This window comes from Haliotis asinina, chromosome 12, assembly GCF_037392515.1.
Source record: "Haliotis asinina isolate JCU_RB_2024 chromosome 12, JCU_Hal_asi_v2, whole genome shotgun sequence".
Taxonomy (NCBI): domain Eukaryota; kingdom Metazoa; phylum Mollusca; class Gastropoda; order Lepetellida; family Haliotidae; genus Haliotis; species Haliotis asinina.
The window spans coordinates 52,881,400-52,901,721 of NC_090291.1; the positions used below are offsets into that span (position 1 = coordinate 52,881,400).

The 20,322-nt window shown below is 41.3% G+C and overlaps 1 protein-coding gene across 2 annotated transcripts in view; it reads right to left on the minus strand.

Moving 5' to 3' along the window:
• The window catches only part of LOC137257886 (inositol 1,4,5-trisphosphate-gated calcium channel ITPR3-like), a 140,894-nt gene that overhangs the window by 3,842 nt on the left and 116,730 nt on the right, over positions 1–20,322 (minus strand). For both annotated transcript variants that reach the window (XM_067795379.1, XM_067795378.1), the window contains 21 exons: positions 20,140–20,296; positions 19,187–19,284; positions 18,161–18,263; positions 16,927–16,977; positions 15,549–15,770; positions 14,370–14,504; positions 13,964–14,113; positions 13,424–13,525; positions 12,676–12,759; positions 12,074–12,274; positions 6,815–6,920; positions 5,909–6,024; positions 5,021–5,190; positions 4,440–4,580; positions 3,858–4,019; positions 2,708–2,816; positions 2,394–2,517; positions 1,873–2,048; positions 1,326–1,478; positions 627–704; positions 257–376 (listed from right to left, as the gene is read on the minus strand). In XM_067795379.1, coding sequence (XP_067651480.1) covers positions 257–376; positions 627–704; positions 1,326–1,478; positions 1,873–2,048; positions 2,394–2,517; positions 2,708–2,816; positions 3,858–4,019; positions 4,440–4,580; positions 5,021–5,190; positions 5,909–6,024; positions 6,815–6,920; positions 12,074–12,274; positions 12,676–12,759; positions 13,424–13,525; positions 13,964–14,113; positions 14,370–14,504; positions 15,549–15,770; positions 16,927–16,977; positions 18,161–18,263; positions 19,187–19,284; positions 20,140–20,296 — 2,758 coding nt within the window. The remainder of the gene's footprint in view (positions 1–256; positions 377–626; positions 705–1,325; positions 1,479–1,872; positions 2,049–2,393; positions 2,518–2,707; positions 2,817–3,857; positions 4,020–4,439; positions 4,581–5,020; positions 5,191–5,908; positions 6,025–6,814; positions 6,921–12,073; positions 12,275–12,675; positions 12,760–13,423; positions 13,526–13,963; positions 14,114–14,369; positions 14,505–15,548; positions 15,771–16,926; positions 16,978–18,160; positions 18,264–19,186; positions 19,285–20,139; positions 20,297–20,322) is intronic.

Genomic DNA, 20,322 nt, shown 5'->3' on the forward strand with positions numbered 1-20,322 from the left:
GATCTCCCAGTCGGTAAAATGAGCTTCGAGTATAGAAATGTGTGACGTTTAATGAAAACAAAGCCCATATTGAAGCCCATATTGACTCCTCCAAGTTCACAAGATGAGTATTATTATGACGAAGATGTATATATTTAATGGTAACTAGTTTCTGGTTGGTCAGATCACAATTGCAATAGTCAATGACCTCATCACTGCAGAAGATATGCGGAAGATATTTTATATGCTTCCACCAAAGTTCAAAACAAGAACATACCAGCTTATAGACATACATCTCCATGGCTGTGTAGTCGTTGACCTTGGTTCCGTTCAGGTGAATGAAGAAGAAAATGTAGGCCCACATGTTGTGTTCACAACGAACATGGTGCTCGAATCCCTGGAAATTCACAAAACATTAACTGATATACAAGAAAGTCCATTTACTGTATTAAAGGGCACCAAGGTCAAGATATTTTATAATTTTCATTATAAGATAATAGTCTATCGACTGCTAGGTACTTGTGAAACGGTTATATTCATCTAGCAATTCAGAGAAGAACTTAAATGTGTTTTAGAGATTGAATGTGTCCCGTCGTGTTACCAGGAGTTGGACCGATAACACATGGCTGGGATACTGTCTCCATTACCTTCCCATGATGCTCAAAGTCGTAGCTGTTCCGGCTGCAGATGAAGCAGGTGTCGCGCATGTCAGACTCAGCCGTCCACTGTGGACACACAATACATCACACGTGAAGTGAACATTCAATAACCTGTACATGGTGAACTCAAAACGCATTGCGTGATGACAACAGAACTAGCTCTCAAGCCAGCACGTCTTGTCACTAGTAAACACATCAACCTATAGCTACCACAATGGCTAAGGTTGCAGCTAGTTCGTTGTTTAGCAATTCAATGGACAATATGACATTTTTATATGATGTCGGATGTATGATGAAACGGATATGTTTGACAATGTATAACTACAACAGCATATAGACGAAGGGACACGTAGCACCCTCTTGCACATCACTTTTTCAGACACGTGAAGGACCTTGAAATAGTATATCATTCAGGCTTGTTCTTATACAAAGGTAAACAGATGTTGGGTATCATTCTCATGGAGATGTTTGCGATATGTTCATGCAGATTAACTTTACTTTGAATTTGAATGGACCATTGGTCTTATATACTTTTTTTCTTTATCGTGGCTTTGAACAGTAGTCTTGTTATTATTGATGTCAGTGTGTGAGCCCGATTCTCAGCTGTGCGCCATGTTGGCGTGGTGCAAACTGGGATTCGAACTCATGATCGGCTGTGACCGAAACCGAAAATCATTTTGTGGATACCTTGAGATCTCTGAGCTCTGAGAAGGTGTCGACGATGATACCGAAGATGATGTTGAGACCAATGGTGGTGATGAAGATGAAGAAAGAGACATGGTAGATAACCACCAAGCCGAACTTCTGGAATGTCTTCTCGTTATCATGAGGGATGAGCACCTGGGAGTCCACGGTACACAGAACATTACTCAACAGAACATTACTGAACAGAACATTACTGAGCAGAACATTCAACACAGAATACTACTGTGCAAGGAAACACACTTTATCACGATCACTTGTATGTCATACAAGTATACATGATAATTTGAAGCAAAAAAATTGTACTGCCCAATTCTTTCACTTAAATAAGATTCAACAATCAACAATAATAAGAGTTTCTTTATGTGTCAGTTAGAAGCTGCCATGTTACCATCATACCGACACGTTGTATCTGTTATCTATTGTCTATCAATAATTAAGTTGTCTATCCATGAAGCAACTCTGTACAGTGAGTGTTTCAAAGTCTATGGCCGTTCCTTGTATGTCGGAAGTCATCGGTGCTGGTACTTACCTCAAAGAGATCTCCGATCAAGCCGTACCGGATGACAGTGATGGTACACTGCCACAAAGTGTCACAGTACAGGTTACTATCCGGGTTGAACATACTCCGCATCAGCGCGAACCCAATGATTGCATACAGGTAAAACACCACCAACCCCAGGATGGCCACCCACACCAAGGACTTAGCTGAAACAGTTATTGATAACAATTGCAACATTGCCTGGATAAGTATTTTCCACCTTCGATTATACCTTTCCACCTTAAGATATTAATGGCTTTGCGATCAGTCATTTTTACCACATTGCTCCCCGAGAATCAGATACTGTCGGCAATTCCTTCATTTCAGAGGAATGTAAAGTACAGGATGTCAATATTTATCATTCCGAAAGTTCACTGCATACAGTACAGACTGAAAGACTGCAAAGACTCTGCACAGGTACTGTACGGTAACTGGAATTATATGTGGAAACGTAAAGACAATTACGCTTTAAAACAAAGAAACTGGTCGTAGCTAAGCCACCTCCAACACACCTGGATGAGTAACGGCCTTGATGACTCCGCTCAGCAGCTGGTTGTTGTTGACGATGTTGAGGAGATGGAAGGCGAAGCAGTAGCCGTTTGAGAACGTCCCTCCTATCGACAACGCCAAGAATGCCTGTAGAAACACAATGCAGTGGCTTAGAAGGACAACCTTATAGAGATAGGGCAAGGGTAAAACCGTATCGGGCTTGTTGAATGATCGTGGTTTATAATCAAATCTCAATGTAAGTGCCCGGTGTTTAAACGTCCAACTGATCGCCAAATTTCCAGTGCTTAAACCACACATGAGAGCGACCGCAACTCACCAGGTAGTAGAAGGTGGTGAAACTGAAGAAGCGGGCGTCTAGCTTGGACTCATGTTCTTTCTTCTTCCCATCTTCCTCTTCGTCGTCTTTCTTCTTCCTCACCGCGCTCCTAAAATACGATACTGACTGTAACACGTGCTTCTTGCCTTGTTACACTTTGTGAATAGTCATGATCAGACTAGATGTTACATCGGCAATAATAATTAGATAAATATCACTTACGGTCATCTATCGTTAACATTCCGCTATTCCAATTGTTGAGCTTGTAAAAATAGTTTTTGAATTTTAATAAATAATGTTCAGAAATCCAAATAAGTGCATTGAGCATGCGGACATGCTAAATGCAACGTCACAGTTTTCATTATAGTTCTTAATTCAATCTGTGCAGTCTGACACAATCTGTACAAACGTGTAAAATCTTATTTAATTCAATGTGACAAACTGTAACAAATTTAAAGCATCGTTCAAGTCTTGTGCAAGAAATCATCAAGATTATGATTGCTTTCAATCTCTGTTATGGTATGGGAATTACCAGTCAGGTTTTGAACACTAAGATAGAGCCAAAGATATAGCCACAAAGCGATATCCTGACTACGAAGATTGTGAATATATGTTATTTAGGAGATAAACATCATGTGTTGGCCAATTTCCTGGTGTTATTGAGTATTTGAAGCACGGGAATTTTTCATTTTAATGCATTCCCGTGCTTCAAATACTCAATAACACCCGGAAATTGGCCAACACGTGATGTTTATCGACATTGTAAACAAAAAAGTAAACCAAAGGGGTTTTACTGTCTGCACTCGTTTACATCGAGTAGGGGTACAGCAGTGAAGTGTCATCAGCTCGCCGTATCAGCTGGTTCCCATGGTAGCATCTGGAGTTGCTCATTTGTGACGTCAGTCTAACTTTACGTCACAATATGATTTGAATTACGTCACCACTGTTGATGACTCAATAAAACAATTGTTTACGTGTCAATACGCAGTGAATAGTCTTGCAGTTTCCGGGAATCTAATACCATTTGATCATGTTTTTCAACCAATCAGATTACAGAACACAGTAACATTTGGTTTACAATTTTTTGTTTTCAGCCTGACAGGTCCCAGGTTACACAAATATGTTAGCTATTTTGGGAAGAGTAACTTGCTTGAGGTTCATGAACATGGTTTTAGGGTTTGGCAGTCGCGGATGATTGCACACGAAGTAGCTGATGAGCACGAGGAGGCAGAGGACGTTGTGGGTGAAGCCCATACTCTTCAGGACCACGTCGTATGTATCCGCTCCAAGATTTATGATGGCGGGGACAGGGCTGGAACAGAGATTGCAGCATATTGGGCATCATAGGACACACAACTGGACGGTCTATCCACACCACCATACAGTGGACCTGCCACTCAGCGTGGGAACAGCAAGATGAAATATGATCAGGACAACTCTTTGTATACAAACATATAATCAAGAAAATGATCTTCCTCCGCCTTAAAAGGGAAAGTTTTTTCTCAACCATAGGAGGGCACGCTCTTACTCGCTCCTTGAAAAGTTCTCAGGGGAGTGCTGATCCCAGCTAATACCATTTATATTTCCAGCCAAATCTCCAAGTCGACAACTCCCTTTATCCATTTATGCACATATATAAATTATGACATTTTCACACAGGATGTTAAATAATAAAGACTCTAGTCCTACTTCGTTGTGAAAGAAGATATGTAAGCGACAGAACTGTTCTTACTCGACTAGTAGTGGTGGTATCCCCGTGGTGTTGCTCGAGAAGATGTCGGGTGTCTCCATCGACCCTTTGGCTTTCCACGTCGCCAGCATCAACATGTTGATGCCAAAACTCAGAAGCGTCACGGCATGATTCCAGATGAGCCTGAATACGGGAAGTACGGAGGCGTAATACGGACACAAAACCCATGTGAAACAGAGAGGGGTACTACTGACACAGAGACAGGGGAAATAAATAGCTTGCACACAACCTAGTGGAAATAGAGAAGCTTATGCATACCTCAGTGATACTGACATGAGTGAGTGTCTCATTTTGAACATTATGTGCCGACTTTAGTTTGCAGTATAGCACACACACAAACACACGCGCACGCACACACGTACTCACAGAACCACACCTACACGACTCCAAACCCACATGTCAGATAAACGACTATGTCTCTGGATTTTCGTCTCAAAAGCACACATATGTACGTTTATTGTAAAATCTACATGTTGACTGTTTAAATTCTTTCACTTTGTCGGTACTCCATTTAATAGATATTCTAGACATATTCTTCTAAGATACTATTTGGTTTAACTTACCATCCCTTGGTGATACAGAGCGCCAGGAAGTTGCTCAGGATCCGCTGCTGGTAGGCAATGTCCTTCATGATGTCCTTGCTCCAGGCCATCAGGTCCCGGATTTTGTTGCTTGGCGACGATCTGTCTACACTCCATTTCAGCTTTTCCTTGATTTCTTCCCTGAGTACCCGCTGTGGGAGAAATACAAGACTATAGATTGGATTACAAATAAATTATATGCATGACAAATAAAGAGGGGAAGTTAGTGTCTTTAACACTAAAGCACGTATGTGCGTATGCCTGCATCTACTCGTACCATCTTTTTAGTGCTGTCCTGAGATGCCAAGTCTCAGTTCAACATTGACTGACTCCGACTAAGAGTCCTTCATTACCAAGCATCAGGCAGAGTAACAACGACTGTCGTCATTTTTCGTTTTGTTTCATACGGTGGTCCATGTTCAAATTCTCCAACATCCTGCAGATCCATTTGACAGTGGAGTTCAAAATGGCAAATGATGTTGGGTTTCCATGCTAGTGTTGCAAACATATAATGGGGTAAACAAACTATCCAATTTTCTTTGAGTGGCATTTTAGAAATTGGGAAGTACATTACAGAACAAACTATAAGGACGCACTCACGATTAAAAGAAGTTATTATCCATGGACTTTGTTCTATACTGAACAAGCATATTTAATCATCTCTTACAGAAAGAACGAATGAAGACGACTAGGTTAAAGCGTTCCTAGATCAAACACAGATTCATGGCTTGATTCCCAGTGTGGGTACGTATGTAAATGAGAATGCCGTTGGCACAATGACGGAGTCGGGAGATCTGTAATAAATAACATTCTGTTACATCATGAATGAGTCAGCATTGTCCTAAAGGTGTCATCAAGTACCCCCCTCACCTTGTTCTTCACCCGGAAGTTAACTTTCTGCAGCTCATCGTCCTTCACGACCTCTATTGACATGCAATTCTTCTTGTAGAAGTTAAAGGCCTTTTGTTGCAGAGGTGTCATGCGCACTGGAACAGAACGCACATGCTTCTGACATGTCATCTTGGAAAAGAGCCATTTGTACATATAGATCAAATTTCATAAAGATAATTACTTATTCTCATACACCTTTACGTATCCATGGCTATCAAGAGCGTCAACGACGAATATACTGAAAGAAATTAAACAAGATCCTTTTACAGATAGAAGAATGTATTTGACAAAAACTAACACCTACTGGTTCCCAAACTTTCGTTTCGCTCATGATGAAAGTATATCTATTGCACCTTTTCAACAAGCGTTCCCACATTTTGGGCATACGTATGTAATTATGACAGCTTCAGTGGGTATAAGCTGTTACAGTATTGTCGGCGACGTGCTCGGTAAATCCATGTCAAAAACTGACGCACCATAAGCACGTTAATGGGACAGGCGGCCATCATAGCGACAAAAGTTGAATATATTGAAGAAATAGAACAAATGACTGACTTTCATACTGAACGTGTGCAACCGATAAATTACAGCGGACTGCTTGTAGATGACTCTAGACCAGGTCAGTCAGTCTTCGATAGCGTGAGCAAACCTCCAAACGAATACCACTTACTCCATCGTTTCATTTCCTAAGACACATCGTCCTTAATTCCCATGAAAAAGAAGGCATGGTCCCAGAGGGGTATTCGCAGCCATCACATTGATTTCGCTTTCTATTCAGTATGTCATACTTAAATCTGTCACACACATTAAATAAAATACTGCTTATATTACATTGACGTTCGTATATCTACGATCCATGATGCAATATTTAGCGTTGTAACGTACGCATGTCTAGGATCTTGGGGTCAAGGTCCACCATACGGGCGAGGATGAGATAGAGGCTGAAACCGACGTCCATGTAGTCATCTGCGTACTCCATCTTCTTTTTGTTCTGTGAAATAACAACGTCAGCACTGACTACATATTTTCCATACCATTGTGAATCGTGTTCGGGCTCTCCTACTTGAGTGAGTGAAGAGGATGAATTGGAAGAGTGTTTTAGCGTGTTTCATGTAGCGCCCGACACGACAAACGTCTATAACACGTATGACGCTCATGAAACCTACGAGAATACTACTGACTAATCAAGGATCATAATCAGTGGGAATCTGAGATTCAAACTCTCGACTAGCGGATCCTTGCGTTACTGAGTAGGGCAGTACTTGGGAATTAACATTCTTATTTTTCGGACAAGTATTCAACAACTATAGTAATGACCAGTGTATACCTACCTTTTCCTCTGGAATCTAGATCACGTGAAACTAACGTCACAGTCAAATGGTACTGATATTAACGATAAAAAATAGCCAAAACAGTCTTAAAAATCATTATATATACCTATTAACAGTTGATGCTTATGGAACTGATACTTACCAGCATATTCATAACGAATCATATGGTTAGAATGTTTCACTGTAAAGTATATCTTGCAATGATACGGAGATATATAACATAACACCGACAAAACATAAAATACGTAACGGTTATTCTCCTCTATAAGACCTGGAGATAATCATGTTAAGGTTTGAGGGCTGCTGCCTATACAGTAACCATAAAATATACAACTGAATGTTAGTCAGGAAAACATCAGGGAATCGTATTGTATCTATTTCACAGGGCTCCATTTAGTGTTTTGTTACTTGCACTGGTGCAACCCAACATTGGTGCAACATAGTTATGTATTATTATACCAAGTCAATTTTTGAATGTGTAAACCTCTGAATACAACACCAAAATAATACAATAGCATATTTCTTTCATTACATATCACAATAAAAACAGTGCAACTGGAGTTTGGTCTGTGCTGCTACGTTTTCATCTCAGGTTGCACCTGGTGCAAGTAGGTAGACATATCTTAAATCAAGCCCTGATATCATTTTCCCGTATTTTATTTAGTTATCATTTATCATAGTTATTAACATTTGTAGTTCATCATGGGTAGAATATTTCTACAAGACAACGACATTGATGTCACAGCTGGCACAAGATGAATAAGAATGGAACACATCAGTCCTGTTATCATTCGGGATAGCAACAAAACCTTGTAACACAGAGACTTGCCCAACACTGTTTGGTCTAATATGCAAACTGTATATATTACTCAAAACAAGTTAAACAACACCGAATCTCAATAAAGTGTACGCACATTAAGGCTAGTGGGTCTGCAGCCAACCTACTGGTGGTATTCCTTAACTTGTTTGAGTAGTATATAACACCACGCACATACAAGCACTCCCGTCATTCCCTTCAGTATTGTCTCCGTCGTATCGTTGCGTGGAGTAGGCACTTTATTACGCTCCATGGTGTTTTGAAGCGGTACCGTGTAAATCAAGTATAAGGGTTATCTCCCTTGAAAAGAACGCGTGCTCTTGGGTAACCAAACAGACTTGGTCAAGTCTAACACACGCATTCCAACGCATGATGGTTTTGTCATATACAGGATGCCCACAGTTCAACATAAATGAACATGTTAGTGTTTGGTGATTATATGATACAGGTGATATGAGACAGGAAGTATATACACGTGAGTCAATGACTGTAGATGTGGATTTGAAAGCATGGTGAAGCGTGACCACAAATAGTTAGTAAAGCGATGAAATTATAAAGTTCTTCTGAAAAAGCCCATGACCACTGTTTAATTGGTTTAGGAATTGTTTTCCCCCCAAAAAAGCAACTGACAACTGTGGTTTAAATATTATAATTGCGGTGCTCAGGTCTCCAAACATTCAAGAGTTACTCCCCTTTACATGTGGATTATAATATGTTTTCCGCTTCTAAAGATGTTTTGTTGGGAAACCCGTAAACCAATTACTTGTGGTTTAACTGTATACACAGCATTAACTCCGATCCATAAGAGCTGATTAGGGGAACTATATCACCAATAACATATCTTCATGAATATTATGAAGACCGCCACATATTGGCAATAGAAAAAAACATACTGAACATCATCAACGAACTAGAGCTGTATATTCAGTTGAATAGTCTCCTGTACAAGTGTCAGTGGCAAGGTACATCGTGTTGCTTTACTAACATACAGTGGTGGTAGATCTGACCACGTTCTAAAAAAGAGACCTTAACGCTAGGAGTATCCTAACTCTCATACTTGGACATAGGCGTTCGGTCGTCGTAGCGATAAGGTTACCTTCTTGAACGAGACCATTATGGTGAAGTTGCATCTGTGTGAGATCGATTGTCAAGGTTGTTGAACATATTGAGCTCATTGGCCCGACAGAGGTGTGGTTATTTAACATACTAAAAAGATTGGCCTTGCCAGGGTGAAGTCGATTGGCATGTTGAGAAGATTGGACGCCGAGAGGGTGAGAGTGTTTTTACCAAGCTGAGGAGACTGGACCCTTAGGGGATGAGGTAGTTTGAATTGGCGAAAACACTGATGTTTGACGCACTAAAAAGATTCGATTCGACACAGGGTGAAGTAGTTTGACCTGTTGAGAAGATTGGACGCTTAGAAGATGAGGTAGTTTGACATGGTGAGAAGATTGGACCCCTCGAAGATGAGGTAGTTTGAATTGGTGAAAACATTGATGGTTGACATACTAAAAAGATTCGATTCGACACAGGGTGAAGTAGTTTGACAAGTTGAGAAGATTGGATGCTTAGAGGATGAGGTGGTTTGCCATGGTGAGAAGACTGGACGCCTAGAGGATAAAGATGTTTGTCAAACTGAAAAGATTTGACACTACAGAGGATGAGTCTCTTTGACATATTCAGAAGACTGGACCCACAAAGGACGAAGAGGTTTGGCCAGACAGATTCAGGCCTGGAGCGATAGCTATGTTCACTGTTCGGGAAACACACAATGGATGACAAATACAGAGTGCATTAGTTGGTAGCGTTGAGTGGCGACTGGTCATTTTTACTCCTGGTACCATGGTAACCATTGTAACCATTGTCATGTGTTAAAAGAAGTAAACATTCTGGGTAAAGACCGAGGGACTTATCTCCACACTTCGGAGTAAAGTGGGTAGGGAGTCTAAGGCACATGCAAATAATATTGAAGGGAACCCCCATATTGTTTCCAAGGTTAGGAATTAGGGCCTGAAATACCATCACCAGTGTGTGTGTCTGGTCAGACAGCTGACGTCATGTTTGCGTATTTCAGTGTAGTGTAGTGTAGTGTAGTGTAGTGTAGTGTAGTGTAGTGTAGTGTAGTGTAGTGTAATGTAGTGTAGTGTAGTGTAGTGTAGTGTAGTGTAGTGTGTGAGTGAGTGAGTGTGAGTATGTGTTTGAGTTAGTGAGTGTGAGTGTGTGTCTTAGTGTGTGTGTGATTGCGTGAATGTGTGTGTGAGTGAGTAAGTTAGTGTGTGTGAGTGTGTGTGTGTGCCTCCCTCTATCTCTCTTACCTCCCCCTCTCTTTGTGTTGGCAATTTGTGCAACTGTATAATGCTGCCATGGCCCTGCCATGCGATATCGCAGTTTCACAAGGATACACAGTACACTGACTCCGATCCGCGAACCTACAGTCCTTGTTATGCTTAATGTCGAGCGCAAGACAGGGCGACAATGATAAGTTAACGTCTTTCAGTGTGTGTAACGTGGTTGTTCATGGTACCCCTGTCTTCACGACTTCAGTGTCTTCACGACAGCCGCTCTGTCCATGATGCCAAACATGAGGTTTATCACCCTGGTGAGTACCACAAACACGATACGGCACTGACGGACCGAAAGTCGTACACCTCGGATTAGCGGATACTGATATTGCAAAGGGACGCGACTCTGTAAACTGGACTTAACCGGGCTGAATAGCAGAACGATAGACGAGACCGACTATTACATGGATTAAGTATCTAGACTATACACGACAACTACACACGTAATCTCTGCTAATCGGTTGTACAGTCCCAAGAATACGACAGAACACTACACAAAACACATCCTCTTACACCTACTACAAAACACATACCCACACAGCTACCCATATATCAGACACAGTGGAATCCACTGCAGAACCCGGATCAGCTACCCGTATATCAGACACAATGGAATCTACTGAACAGCAGAACGGACAGTCTAAAGTTTGGAACAAAGATTTTAACGGAGATTTGTGTTAGTATGTTTGTCAACACATTACTTACTGCTGCATCCTGTAAACACAAACAAAGACGTTACAAGTCTACATTGAGTGAGCAGTGAAACCATCACAAACACACAGTAACAGGTAGAGTCGAAAGATGAAGTTCTACAAATATTTCAGCTGGTGTCATAACAATTTCCCCATCAGAAATACTGTCGTATTTTACTTAAGATAACATTCAATAGGTAAAAACAGTCACAGACTAAAACTACATATGTCTCAATGAAAAGCAAACTATTATTCGCTTCTAATTAACAGACATATTACACGATGCTTCGTTTATAACAGTTTGCTTTGAGCTAGTAATAGACTAAAGTAATGCATTACATCTTACATGAAATGATAGCTCCATAAAGTATGAGTTATTATAAATGAAAATAATGAGACTGTTAGACCATGGGTATACTGAGTCTTCCTATGGGAGCCAGTGATCCATGCTAGGTTATGATGGGCTAATGGGATGTTTGTTTAACGAGTAGATGGGTTCGATAAGTTAGTTCGAATCATGGTAATGTAACTATAGAAGATGAAATCCAGGGTAGAGTGAAGTGCAGGGAAAGGTGTGTACTTACTTTGTCCTTTAAAAGAACAGTAGAACAAACAGTATCATAATAGTATCAATACTGCAACACAATATCTGTTTACACATTTAAAACACATTTCCAGCGCTGTGTATCTATAGATCTAGCTTCAACAGAACATTGATGATATGAAGCAGAATTACAACACGTATCTGTCCCCTTATACTAGGAGGCACTAAACGTCTAGTTACAAAGAAAAAGGTCATGCAACTTCTCGACAAGCATAAGGCCATGCATATTTATTAATGTATTTTTAGCTTTTACAGAAACATGCTGCTTTGACATTAACCGTTTTGATAAATAAAAAAAAAAACTTTCGAAACTTCTAATATAAACACATGCTTTTAATGTAATAAACACCAAACGTACCATGACACCTGACAGGAAGCTGCCCCCAGCAATGGCGAATGATTTTGCTGTTGCTAGGTAACTCTGAGACCCAGTCTGTGGTGCGCCCATTATCGGCATATTTTTTAGTTCCTCAATGGCTTTCTTGTCTGTCACGTGATTCTCGTAGCATTCTGTCATCAAGGCCAAGACTGCTTTCTTGTCCAAAGTATCTTTTACCTCCTACAAAGACAAACGTGTTTTCATACAGTGAACGCTGGGGTTAAGTGCCGTACACGCGCATTAAAGTGGGAATATTCTTCGTGGTCTGCCAATTTCCGTTTTGCATTTGGAAGTTGTAATTTGTGAATTTTGACAAAAATATATTGCATTTTGTGCTTTTTGGCAATCACAGGTTGGAGCATTGAAAAGAAAAAAAATGGAGGTGAGTTAATAGTTCTAAATTCCGAGTGTATAGGAGGGCAATAAGTGGCACAGTTTGTGCTCCTTTAACGATGTTGCGGTGTCTGAAATGGATCCACTTGCCATCCTTGCTTCCTAACTAATCACCGCTATGATGCAGGGGCGCAATACAGTCTGACCATGGCCTCGTTGGCAGCAGCACTGAAACTTCAAGCACCTACCTTGGCGACCTGTGATGGCCCGGGTCCATTTTCCTCAACCAGGGACATGACCAAGTTAGCTATACTACTCCGCAGTTCCAGGATCTGCAAGCAGAAACACACGTGGTCAGCACACATGGTCAGCGAACACTGTCATCACGCATACATTGTCCACATACATTGTCAGCATATATGGTCAACATAGACCACAATGAAATAAGTACCAAACGTTACATAACCGAATGAGTTTCGGATGACTTTTGATAGCCATGCTCCTGACAGGGTCTGAACTGTACAATCGACTATACGCTGAGATTTCTTACGGAAGAAGAAATGCATTAATATCGTAATGATCTTACATTCAGTTTCAAAGAATTCAAATTCTTAAAAAAGAGTTGGGTTTGAAGACTATTTCCCAATTTTTCACGTGTCTTGATTTTGGTCGTAGAGAAATATTCTTCCAAGCAGGAGACACTATACATGAATGATGGTGACTAATCGGAACGATCAAGAAATGGTTGTCCGCTGTAGCTGTAGTTGACATTGGTATCACAGGTGTCTTAATGTTTCATCACAGTGACTGGTAAATATCTGCTTATGAATCGCATAATATGTGAATATGGACATACCACGTGTCGCTATATTTCCGTCTAGAAAAACAAGTACGTTTTTCATCAACAACGTTAGGAATTCTATAGAAGTTACATTCAATGTTCAACAGGACAAATTTGATTACATTTCTTCTGGAAGTGATAAACGATTGCCAAACCTTCTCAGTGGAGCAATTTTCAAAGTCGGCGGCTCTCAAGATGAAATTGATGTAGTCGATGATCTTGTTGTCGTAGATGACGATGCGGTTGTCTTGGTTGCCCTTGAAAGAGAATGAATACATGACAATTTATAATTGATCACTCTTTCAATTTAGGATGGGATATGTCTTGCTCTTCACCCACTGGTCCAACTTCTAATTGACCATCAATGATTACAACTCTACATTGGATTCCCGTCATTCTTGTTTTGTCTTAGTATGGAAAATATCACGATGTGTTTTTAGGTTTGTGAATGAAAAGATAGATTTTGATATACGAGCAACTATAGACGTCGTAGCTGCAGCAGTGTCATGATCTGAAGTAAACGTGGTCGCCTACGATTCAGACCACTTTATTCGGGAGTCTTCTCTTAAGATCAGCATTGACTGGTGTGAACATATCTTGGATATAAACCTTGTTGTCTACAGAAAAATATTTAGACAAACATGATAAAGACAACGATCCGAACAGCAGTACGATCCGTATATTATTTAACTTACGGCTGTGAACTCGTTCATCGACTCAAACAGTTGAATAACAAGATCAATGCTCTTGCCGTTGATGTTGGAGTAGACGACGTTGAGGAAGCGGGTCACCTCTGCGATGATGTCGAACGATTTAACGTTGTCAGGTTGTTCACGTAGATAGTCCTGTTAGTGCAAATAAAATGGATTTGAAGTTCTAAACGACCGACACAAAAGACATTATTGCGAAGGACCAGTAACATGTTTTGTTTATGAGTTGCCTGGATATTGTTAAATGTCAAACAGAAAAGAAGAGAGCAGAACGTGTAAATATACCATGACGAATGGTTCAAACTTTCACACTATTGACTGTCCTGGAAAATAGTAGTCAGCGTTAAATGCCATCACATCAGTAGACAGGAGCCCTGTCAAACAGCCCCACCTGCAGGAGCTTGTTCTGGCCGTCACACATCCGCGCCATCACCTTCAGAACCAGTTCGATGTAGCCGTCGTTTCGGTACTCCGCGGATGCGTTGGCCTCCGGCACTTCCTCCTCCTTTGCTTCTGGTTCCGGTTCCTCCAAGAAACACAAGAGACAAAACATTAGGACTAAACCTACTGGTATTCTACTGGAAGGGTGGGAGGTATGGATGTCTGCTTCTGTGTAATGAAGAACACTGAGTTTCACACTATACTTGCTGCTTGAACAGATGAATGACATTAATGATATGGGTAGTATGTGTACTGCAAGAAGACACGGCATGGACACGGCTGTAACAAAGGAAAAGAATAGTTAATGTATAATGAAACAATTTTCCAAATCTCTGATGTGCATCGGCATGTGCAGAACTACAGAAACCGTGCTGTTTTTACACCTGCATCTTTTTTGACGTGATGACACCCTTTACACACTGAATTTGATAAAGACAACGGCAACCGGTTACAATATGCAATGCTGAAGTGCCTTCAGAACCCTTGGTATAAGTTTAATTACTCGAGAGAACCTTTTGAGTTGTGGGTCCAACAGTATGATCCGACTTTCGTCACCATTGCCTGTTTAGAAGGATCTGGGTTGTTGGACTTGAATCGGTTAAATGTTGACCTACCAACACTACTGAAGCTACTTCTACTGTACTACACGCTTCATGACATCAACATATTCCATTAAGGTAGTTGGCTGTAGTTGTGGCTGAAGTGGGTAGTTGTGGGTTGTGGGCCATGGCTATGTGTCTGCGGCTGTGGCTGTGGCTGTGGCTGTGGCTGTGGCTGTGGCTGTGGCTGTGGCTGTGGCTGTGGCTGTGGCTGTGGCTGTGGCTGTGGCTGTGTTTGTATTTGTGGTTGTGGCTACGACTACGGTGGAGGATGTGTTTGTGGCTGTTGTTGAGGATTGAGGGTTGAGATTGAGGGTTGACAGTTTGAGGATGTGTTTGTGGTGGTGGTGGAGGTTGAGGTTGTGTGTTGTGGGCCATGGCTGTGGTTGTTGTGGCTGTGGCTGTGGCTGTGGGTGTGACTGTGGGTGTGGCTGTGGCTATGGCTGTGGCTGTAGATATGGCTATGATGATTTCTGGTTGTGGCCCTAATGGCTGTGTTTGTGATCATGGGTAGATGACGGCACTCTTACCTCTACCTTGACAGTAAGTTCCATGTCTGGTTCCTGAACTGTGTCGATAAGAGCTTCGTTTTCCTTCACAAGCGGGTTGGCGAAGTTCACTTCCTTCTTGATGCCGTTAGCCTGGGCCGCATCCTTCTTCGACTTTTTAGGCTCCTTCTTTTTCTCTTCCTTCGGTTTTTTAGGCTTCTTCTTTTTCGGTTTCTTCGTTGAGGCTGTTACCTTCTTCTTCGTCTGTCACCATAATGTTGACAAACATTTTAGTATTTGACGTAATGGAGTGATTCCGAAAGTAGAACTGGCGAAGACTAACGGGGATATGTCTATATTAAATACATAATTTTATAGCTAGTGTATATTTTCTACAATATTGGCAAAACCCCAACAACCTTTATTCACGTCTGTGTTGTTTCAAATGTACGTCCAGAATGACGGGACAACGGTCACATCAGCTGATCACGACCGGCGGAAAAAGACTCAACTTTAGTAATTGCAACCCTTTGGACGACTAGACCAAATCTGACCGACGTCTGTTCCAGACACAGTGCCGACAATGGTATTACTGTTAACGCGACATGTGGTCTGCGTCCTGAAACCATGCCAGGTTACTAACTTCGAGTGTATTTCAACTTCATTTAGGTGAGTTCTACTTCTTATTCAAGAGTAACTGTACAAACCTACCCAGTCAGGTTTTCTTAGGTTGTAGGTTAAAACGTATCTTGGATGGAGAATTGTGTATTTGGAGTATGGAACAGGAGGGGACGATTGGGAAATAGAAGCAATGGATGGGTGAAGTGGAACAGGTGATTGAATGGAACAGATGACAATGGAGAGGATGGATGAAGTGGAACAGGTGATTGAATGGAACAGATGACAATGGAGAGGATGGATGAAGTGGAACAGGTGATTGAATGGAACAGATGACAATGGAGAGGATGGGTGAAGTGGAACAGGTGACTGGGTGGAACAGATGACAACGGAGATGATAGGTGAAGTGGAACAGGTGATTGAATGGAACAGATGACAATGGAGAGGATGGGTGAAGTGGAACAGGTGACTGAGTGGAACAGAGAATGGAGCAGATGGGTGAGGTGTAGCGGGTGATTGAGGGGATGGGGAACATGGGCAATAAGGGATATTTGGTTGGTGGTGAGAGATCAGTGGATGACGAGGAAATATGAACAGGGGCAATAAGGAAATGTGGGAGGTCAGGGGGCAACTGGGATCGGGAAGAATAGGGAATGGAGGTCGGGGAAAAAGGGACAATGATGATCAAATTAAAAGTTCAATGGAAACCCGGGGCAATGTGACACAGCGCTAGCTGGGGAACATGTGTGCCGGGACTTTCAACAGGGCAAGCGACCTCAAAATAGAATAGAGAATATTTTACCCATCCACTGAGTCTCTGCTGTCGTAGGGCGTCCTCATAACTTTGTATTTGCTGCAACAGACATGAAAAACGGATTTAGAACATCATGTGGATGGAATCCATCATGCAAAGGATGCAGAGTCGAAAACATATAAAAGGAAATGAATTATGAACAGAAGTGTCATACAATTTCCTATAATCCTCTCTTAAATCTTCTTAATGTTGCATATTTAATTACGCAAGTGTACACATTTCCGACAACCTTGTAAACAATGAGTGATGTATCTTACTCTAGTGATGCATGTGGAATTTAGAACCGTACATATCACATGTAAATTATTAATACCGAGCGGGAGCAAGAAACTTCTTTCATCTGCAGAGGGTCAAAGCTTCCCCCGACAGCTGAACCATGCCTAGAATTGAATCCACTGTCAAGGGAAATTCATTTGTGTAATTGTGAAGTTTGATGAACACAAAGTCAAGAAGTAATGGCCATCTGGGGAAATGTGATTTATTGTAGTGTATTAGTCTGCACTGGTGCTTTGTTGACGTATACCCGGGGCTCCAGTTTCAATTAAGGCAAGTGAAACATTTCACCCATAGCCATTTATCAATTTGGAATTAAAATGTCCCATGTTTGTATGTTCTACTGTCAGTGGTCGTCTGGGTGGGTACACAGTTTCTTTCAGTGAAGGACGATGTGTTTGCAGGTATCCTTGTTTTGTGTGTACGTTGCTTGTGTACGTTAGATCAGAACAATGACGTACAGGCAAACATGCTGACCATAGCCGAGTGACTACACTGATATTTACACTTTCAAAACAATTTCTTTCTTCACAGTTTTACAAGACTGACAATTAATGATATAACTGAGGATACATGAACAAGTACGGTGAATAGATGTTGAATATTATGAGAGATTAACTCAGATATGAATGGAACATGACTGTGCCCTTTAGCCCTTAACTACTTGGGTACCCTTCTGCCCCTAGTCCCTTCAACACTATAAAATCATGTCCTAGTTCTCAGTATTGACTCAGATTGTATGATCATATCCGGTATAAATATCCTCTTACGGTTTCTGTTGTCCGATGTTGATAAAGACAGGATACCGTTTAAGACAACACGGGTAGATGAACATAACATCAGACAAGTAACATGATTTTACGAGCAGCTGCACTAGTGAAAAAACATAGAACACGTTCCATGTGGTTTAATACTGGAATATCAGACTCGTGTAATCCCCATGTCAGACCTTGAGTGCCATGAGGCTGATGACGAATGTGTGAGTTGACTTCTTGGCAACAGCCTCTGGTGTGTCCTTCATCTTGGCTTCCTGCTGCGCCTCCAGTGATCGCCTGCAACGTGGTCACACATGTGTGAGTGAGGGTATTAAAAGATTAACGCTGTTTTGGATATTTGTTTTGAGTTTGTTGCTTACTCAGCAATATTTTCAGCTATATGACGGCAGTGTGTAGATAGTCTGGACAAGACAATACAGTGGCCAATATAATGAACACCAATCGAAAATGATATGTGTTGCTGCTATATATAGGACGGGTCAGTATGGTGTAGGGTGGAAGCAAAAAATGACACAAGTCGTGGACCCCTAAACACGTAGGGTATGAACTATAGCATCGGTAATAACATGCATACTTCGTTTCTGCCTGTAGAACCTTGGGCAACAGAAGGACGCACACACATTAGTGTTGTCTATGATCACAGTGCTCCAATGTCCTTCGTACTATATAACTCTTGTGAGATATATCATAGATTTGAAGCACCCCAACAGTGGTAAAAACGAAATACCTACAAAATATCCTGGATTATACATGAGAGATCATTCCCAATTTGTTCCCAGTATCAATCATAACCAAGTGAGTATACTGTCTTGTCACATTGTCAAGCAAATTGCACTATATGGGTCACAGGCCAACATTTTAACCATTTAGCCACCCCATCACCAGTTTGGTATTAATGGGAAGACTATGTATTTGTATTGATTAATTGATTGATTGATTGATTGATTGATGCTTAACTCCGTAATATTTTCCAGCTATATAGCGGCTTATATAAATAATCGAGTCTGGACCAGACAATCCAGTGACAAACAAGATGAACATCGTTCATCGCATTTGGGATACTATGACAAAGTCAGCGAGTCTGACCACCCGATCTTGACAGTCGCCGCTTACAACAAGCACGGGTTACTGAAGATCACTTCTACCAGGATCTTCACGGGTGTGTATTAAGGGTGACTGAGGTGATATTGTATACACACTTCTCCTTGATGGAGTTGGTGGATAGCGCCATTCTGTCTCTGACAGCCATGAAGAACACCTCCTCCCTCGTTGACAGGAAGTACTTCAACATTGATTCCTGGAAATATCACATTTCTACCATCAAACCTCAGTTACACAGAAAATACACATAGCTTAATATTTCCCAATACAAAGTTGATAATCACTATTGTGATTCAATGCCCATAATAGATCGGATACAATACATTAAAGAGGTAAATCACACGTGAGTGATTTATCATATTAAATTACGTCAGTAGTCCAGCTATCACAGTTGGAACAGAGTGGTGCACTGTTTGGGCACTACATAAACTCCGCATGATAGTCGATTCATATAAAAAAAGACACCTTGAACTAAAATCCCCACAACCTGAGTGGATGTCAACAATGATAGAGACAACACGATTCCATGTCGTGTATATCCTGCAGTAGTGATTATTTGTCCAGGTGTCATCGTTACGTTAATACTTAACAAAGCAGATGCAGCACAGTCAGTGACACTGATTTAATACTGATTAGTATGTCACGACGTGTTAATGTCGGAGCGAAGTCAATATAGCCCATATCTGAAAAAGTACCAGTTTAGTTAGGGAGTGAGTGGCTTTAGTTTTATGCCACTTTTAGCGATATTCCAGCAATATCACGACAGTGGTTTAATACTTTGACCTTATGTGGGGAATCAAACCCGGATTTTGGCGTGACGAGCGAACGATTTCCACCAGTTTGGTGGAACCAATGAACATGTGTATAGTGCTTCCAAACCATCACGATTAATGCTCTCGACTAGGAGACGCATAATCACACCATGAAACGTTAATCCCTCAAATGAATTATTAAACTTGGGTGAGTGATAGGATGGTCTGTAGTGGTAAGATGAATGATAGGATGGTCTGTAGTGGTGATATGAGTGACAGGAATGTGCGACATCACTAACCTGAACTTGCTGGTTAGCGTTGAACAGCATGATGCAGAGGAAGCCAAGAACTTCCTTGGCGATCTCGTCATTCCTGGACGCCAGGTGGGGCAACGACTTCTTCATGGCACCATTACACTCATAGAAGTTCTGTATGCATGCTATCAGCTTCAGGGCTCTGGGGACAGAACGTATGATAGTAAT